Source organism: Mus pahari, chromosome 10 (assembly GCF_900095145.1).
Source record: "Mus pahari chromosome 10, PAHARI_EIJ_v1.1, whole genome shotgun sequence".
NCBI classification, from domain to species: Eukaryota; Metazoa; Chordata; class Mammalia; order Rodentia; family Muridae; genus Mus; species Mus pahari.
In genome coordinates, this window is record NC_034599.1 from 116363468 (window position 1) to 116370318 (window position 6851).

The 6851-nt window shown below is 44.5% G+C and overlaps 1 protein-coding gene across 5 annotated transcripts in view; it reads right to left on the bottom strand.

Moving 5' to 3' along the window:
* LOC110328001 (sodium- and chloride-dependent transporter XTRP3B) overlaps nt 1-6851 on the bottom strand; it is a 37959-nt gene that overhangs the window by 15798 nt on the left and 15310 nt on the right. For 2 of the 5 annotated variants that reach the window (XM_029542767.1, XM_029542766.1), the window contains 3 exons: nt 3897-4101; nt 2709-2868; nt 1541-1706 (listed from right to left, as the gene is read on the bottom strand). In XM_029542767.1, coding sequence (XP_029398627.1) covers nt 1541-1706; nt 2709-2868; nt 3897-4101 — 531 coding nt within the window. Of the gene's footprint in view, nt 1-273; nt 617-1097; nt 1363-1540; nt 1707-2708; nt 2869-3896; nt 4102-6851 lie in introns of those variants that run through there. The other 3 variants (XM_029542768.1, XM_021207335.1, XM_029542769.1) reach the window with 3 other exon arrangements.

The window sequence follows — 6851 nt, forward strand, 5'->3', positions numbered from 1 at the left end:
CCCCTGAGCTGGTGTCTCTAGCTGCATGTGTAGCAGAAGATGGCCTAATCGGCCATCACTGGGAATAGAGGCCCCTTGGACTTGCAAATTTTATATGACCCAGCACAAGGGAAGGCCTGGGCCAAGTAGTGGGAGTGGGTGGGTAGGGGAGCAAGGGTCGGGGGAGAGTATAGGGAACTTTCGGGATAGCATTTGAAATATAAATAAAGAAAATATCTAATTAAAAAATAAAAAAAAAGAAAAAGAAAACAAAAACAAAAGAGTAAATGCCTAAGTATTTATGGTTAGAATTAGGTTTCTGTCAGCCTACAATTTAATACAGAGAATTAAATTTTCTTTACAGATACAGGAAGCAGAAAATGCTTGTGGCTTTAAAAAGCAGCTGTAGAACTTCCACTGCTGAATATATAGGGAGTAGCTGTGAAACAGTGAGTGACTGACAGGAAGTCTGTGGGACCTCCAGTGCTCAGGCTGCAAGAAACTGTTCTCTGCTCTTGAAGTGGCGTGTGACAAAAGTCCCCAGGGCTACCAGAGGGATGCACATGGTAGAGGAGGCTACCAGAAGCCCAATGACAGCTAGTGCATATGTAGGGTAATCCTTAATCACCACATGGCCCTGCAAAAGAAGACAGGAGAAACCTTCACTAGTCTAAGACAACTCCAGCCTCTATTCCAAAACGGGGAGAGAAATGGTGTGAGTTGGTATTTAGGTTTGAATATGAAATGTTTCCCTCTAGACTCAGGTGCTTTCTTCTCCAGCTGGTAGCCTCTACTTTGGAAGGTTCTGGAAATGATAGGAAGTAAGATCTGTCTGGGGAAGCATGTTATTGGGGACTGATTCTTGGGTTATCTGGTCTCTGGAGGCTTCCCCTGTTTTCTATCAGGAAGTGAAGAAAAAGGCTGCTTCATACTCTTGTTGGCACGACACTCTGCCCAACCAAGATATTATGGACTGACCTCTCTGAAACTATGACCTAAGTTTTTCTCTCTGCATTTATTATGTCAGGATTTTGGTCAGTGCAGTAATAAAAGTAACATGGGAAGGAATGGTCCTGTTGGTCAGCCGCGCGCGCGCACACACACACACACACACGCACACACGCACACACACACACACACACACACCTTACCCCCCTACATTAATTTTACAGCAAGAATACACAAAAACCACTCCCATCTTTTCGCTTTTACCCATAGAGAGCACTATTTCCACATGTAAAGCTCTTAGGTGGAGTTCTTACACAGGAAGAATCATTACTCATACAGGGATGTCCTCATTGTCTAGGGGAAGTTCCACTGGGATGGTGTGGAGGTGACTTGTACGGTCTTCACACATTGTAGTTAAAAACTCAGAGCCCAGTTCTGCTGTACGAGATTGAGCATCTGTTACATGTTGATGAAGCTCCCATGCTATCTGTCACCTGTAACCTCCCCACAGCACAGCAATGGTTCCTTGTGTCAGAAACTGAAGGGCTGTGTTCTGAAGTGACACTGTTGGCTCCTCTGCTCTGTTCCTCAGCCCTGCAGGGACATCACATACCTGAGTAGCATCCCAGGCTTGGTACTGCAGCGTTCCCGTGAGGATGTAGTCACTCAGGTAGAAGATAAAGAGTCCGACGATGAGCAGTGGACTCACAAACGCCCACATGATCTTCCAGTACCAGTTGAGGGTGCGGCCAGTCATGGCCCGAAGGTCACTTTCAAATCTGTTTGGACCACAGGAAGAGAGCCTGGAGGGAGGGGCTCCCGATCCATGCCCTCTGCACTTAGGAAGATGCTATTCTGGTTACCAGTGGTCTTTGAGTGTGACCCTGAACCCTTCTGATTCCTCCTGGGGGAGGTGTTGATGTCATGGGAAAAGGACTGAGGATGCCTGAGGGGAGAATGACCAAGAAGGAAGGGATCATGGGGCATCTCCCCAGTGTTTGCCTTCAGAGGAAGGCTCCTGGTGTGGACCTGAGGGTAATTCCTAGAGAAGATGAGGTCAGGGTGCATGGTGGACGGGGATGGCAGTCCTCTCAGTCCACAGGGCTATGGTGACATTGCCTCTCTGCCCACCCACTCACTCTGTCCATTAGTGATGGGTCCAAGCATTCTCTCCTGCTCCTAGAGATGGCCTCAGAACAGGCACTTTGTGCTTGGAAGAGCAAGAAGAGTGGAGCAGTAGAGAGGAGGTTCTGAAGGGCTCTCTCTTCCCCTCTCAGGATGACTAAAAGAACAAGGTCCTAGACTAGTGGTTCTCAGCATGTGGTCCCTGAAGACCAAGGAAAGTGCTAGAAATATCAATTATTACACTTTCTTCCAGATTTTAGCCAGACATCTAATGAAGGAGGTCCTGTAATCTTCATTTCATTGGCCACCAGTTTGAAAGCTCTAGGTGACAGTTTTGGCCCCGATGCATACTCCATCACTTGGGAGACTAAAAACAGCCCAGTATTGGACAAGGTTCTTGAAAATCCCCAATGATCAAAGTATCTCAGCCTGGAGGCTGAGTCCCTGACCAGAAAGCATGCTATGATAAAAAGTGTAAAACAGGAAATAGAAAGAGGCTGTTGGATGTGGGCTGAGGAAGCAAGAGGCGAATGAGGATCTAAAGGCAAAGAGGCATCTAGAAGGAACATGCCTATTGAGGAAGGATGATTTTTTTATGAGTGTGGCCCCGCAGCTTAGCTACCCCATGCAGAAGGCAGGGTCTGGTGTCTCCTTACCTCTTTAGCCCATACACATAGCACACAGCTATGGTCTCCACCAGCACAATGAGCAGCAGAGACAGGGTGGCTGTATAGTCATTGAATAGGTCAAACCAGTAGTTCCCAGCCTCCATGGTGAACACCATGCCAACAGCACAGTTGATGAGGCATACCAGACCTGGAAGACAAGATCACTGCTCATCTCTCTGAGTCTCCCTACTCTCACCTTACATTATATGCCAGCAGGAGCCACAGGTACCTAGGTGCACTTTAAAGGGTAGGTTCACCCACATGAGCTATAGGAGCTGCTCTGTAGGGCATGTTAGCCCATAGAAAAAGGAATTGGGGACAGAATATACAACTGGGCTGCAGAGACCCAGTCCCAGGAAGGATGCCAAGTGCTAGGAGGGTCTGAGTAAAGAGAGTGTGGCTTTCAGTGAGTAGTCAGAACATGAAGATTGGATGGAGATTTGTTTTACCCATCTTGGATATGGAGTTACAGAATCATCAGAGGCAGAAGTGTCTGGCCACAGAATTCTCATGACCCTGGATGGTTAACATGAGAGTGAAGGTAATGGGTAGCCATCATGGGAAAGGCTTTACTGACAACCTCACAGTCAAAATGCATGAAGAAGTGGTATGTGCTCTCACAATGAATGATTTATCAGACAGGATCAGGGATTGACAATTGCACAGTGCAGCTCACTGACAGGTTTTGAGTGTTGACAGCAGGCCTACAATATCTTTGTAAATGACCTTTCAAGAGCAGAGGCAAACACAAGTAGCATTAGAAGTCAGAACAGGGTGATCTGATTGGGGGTTTGTTGCCTGGAGAGTATGTGGAAGGAGCTCCTGGCCTGGGAACAGGAGATACTCACCTTAGGAAATGGACAGTTGATGACTGTTATCCTTCAATTAAAACAAAAACAGATGGAGGCTCTCAAAGCCTGGAGACCTGAGTGCAGGCTGGGGAGTTAGCCTTTGCCCAAGGGTGGGCTGACCAACCACCTCACTTCCCTGGGATGTGGTGTGTTTCTAGTCCATCTCCAGGGCTCAGTAGGACACAGTACAGGAACACAGTTAGATTCCTTGAGCCTGCTTCTGGAGTTGGCTTAGAAGCACAAGGCTCTTGAGGAAACCATTCTACTGATTGCCTTACATTTCCCTGCCCACCCATACCCTCCCTCCTCAGCAGTGTGTCCTGACCTGAAATGGCCTCCTTGGGTAGGTAGCTGGAGATGACCTTGCTGTCAGTCAGAGGGGTGAGGATGGCTGTTCCTGTCCCCACCATGCTTCCCATACCCAGTGTTAGCATCATGAAGAAGTAGAGCACTGACCAGAGCTGGGACACATCCATGTTTTTAATGGCCTCGGTATAGACGATGAAGGCCAGGCCTGTGCCCTGGACAGCCTGAGAGGGGTAAAATGATAGTCTTATTAACAAATTCTGTGTCAGGACCTGGGCTGAAGTAAAGGAAACAGGTTCATTGTGTGGCCAGCTCCAAGGTCCTGAGAATCAACTGTACTGGCTCAAAAGCTGGCCAAAACACACACACACACACACACACACACACACACACACACACACACACACGATGAACTCTGCATTCCCCCCTTCCTATCTCTCTTAGGTTTTAGATAAAATATTACAAAATCATATTTGAGTCTTTGTTTCCAGTGCCAGAACTGAGGAAGTGTGATGGGCCCTGTGTGTTGGTGTGATCTGGCAGGGCTGCTTGGTGGCTACATTCCTGTTTGTTACCTGCTGTGGAAGGAAGCTGATCCTACTACTTCTGCTTAAAGTCAAATGTCTTTTGACACCAGTAAAGGGTCCTGAGTGGGTGGGTTTAGACTAACCATAGGATGCTAGAGTATTAAGTCATGAATTCACTAAAAGTTTACAAAGCTGCAAGAAGGTGAATCATCATGAACAAAAATGACAAACACCTAGGACATCCTCTCTTCAAATGCATATGTTTGTCAGACTGAGAGGTGCTATGGACTGAATCTGTAATGTTGAAACTTCTACCCTCAAAGCGACTACATTCAGGATATACCTTTAGGGGGAATCACTAAAGTTAGGTAAGTCTTCAAGGGTGGAATCCCAGTCCAGTAAGATTAACACAGTAATATCACTGATCCTAGAAGCAAACTTACACCAGAAACCAGTCTCTAGAAATATGAGAAAGAAATATCGGTTGGTTTAGCCACCCAATCTCCAACATTTTGTTATGGTAACTTGATTAAGAATATAGGCATACCAGTGGTGTTGATTATGAGGATGCATACAACTTTAAAGTAATAAAATCTATCCTTACTACTATTGCTACAGAGTTTTTTTGGGGGTGGGGCTATCTTTTATACTCAATTAGAATTTACCCAGGTCCTAATATGCTGGACACTCAGAATCACTAGATTAGCCTGAGGTAGTGGCTCTCAGTTCATTGTCTCTTGCAAATGATAATTAAAAGTACAGCCTTTATTAAGAAGTATTTTGTGCTGGAGAGATTGCTCGTGGTTAAGAGCACTGACTGCCCTTTCAAAGGTCCCGAGTTCAAATCCCAGCAACCACATGATGGCTCACAACCATCCATAATGAGATCTGACACCCTCTTCTGGTGTGTCTGAAGACAGCTACGGTATGTATGTATATATACACACACATACATATACATACATATATATATTTAATAAATGGCAGGTGAATAAAGACTATCTGTTGATATTAGCTAATTATCTGGGTTATCATGGGCCTCCACATGTATGTGTATGCCCATCTCTGGCTCTAGTTTTGTTACTGACCATGACTTTCTGCTATTAAGCTTGTGTTGTCTACCTTCTGATTTTGCAGATATGTCAAGTGCTGTTAACTAGACCCAACTGTGTTCTCACATCTACACATAAACTTGTAGCTTTACCATGGCAGAGAGTTAACTATGACAACGGTCTAGATGGAATCTTATGAGAAGCCATCTGTGCTTGTAATTTAGTTATAATTAGCTTCATTAGAAGATATATGAAAGAACAATACTTCTTTACCTATGTTCCTTGAGGACTTTGGTGGGGGCAGCCTACCTGCTGTCTCTGACCAAGAACCCCGCCCCTTTTTTATTGTCTAACTTAGTTATCTCATCCATAAACTCTCCTATTCACCTTAGTGTTCCAGAATTTGTCGTCTTAACCCTTAATCTTCATTTTAACCACACCCTTTGTTCTCACTACAACATATATGGCAAATATGGGCCCCCTTCCCTCAAAGCCTTCAAAGAGCTAGCTCCTACATTTTATGAACCAGAGATAACAGGTTTGAGTTTTCCAAAGTTATAAGAAACATCATTCATAGATCAGAAAACACAACATCACTTAGGCCTAGATTAGATAAAGGTACATTGTGTTTGGTTTGTTTTGGCAACCAGAGCCACAGGCCTTTCCTAGCCCCTCTTCTTGAAGAGTATCCTCTAGAAAAATCTAAGAATGTATTTAAATATAAAAATGAGACAAATAGGCCCACTATCAAATTCCACCTTCATCGTTGTCGGAGTCTTAGTGCAAGGAAGAAAAGGAAGCGAGGTATAAACATTTAAGAGAAACTATAGCTGGCTAGGTTAGTGAACGCCTGTATTCCCACCCCTTGAAGGAGGAAGGCAGAAGGATCATCAGTACAAGACCAGCCTGGACTATGAGACTCTTCTCAAAATGAACATAATAATAAAAGGGGCAGGGAGAGAGTTGGGAGAGACACGCCAATCAAATGGGATAAGGAAACAAGCAACCACTGCTAGCTCAATGTCTGACAGATAGACTTCAAACTAGTACTAGTCAGGAGACAAGGAAGTACACTTCCTTCTAATTAAGGAAACAATTAAGAAGGCATTATTATCTCAAATATGTATGCACCAAACTCTGTTGAATGAATTTCATAAAAAATTACACTAAAATTAAAGACACAGATTAACATCAAACCATTAATAGATGATTTCAATAACATCATAATTAAATGTTAAAATACATCAAATGATGTTAACATTCCACAGAATATTTTACCCAAACACCAAACCTCAGTTTAGCTCTCTCTATGCCTTGTGCCTGTGGATCAAAATGTAAGCAGCTCTCAGCTGTGTGTGTGTGTGTGTGTGTGTGTGTGTGTGTGTGTGTGTGTGT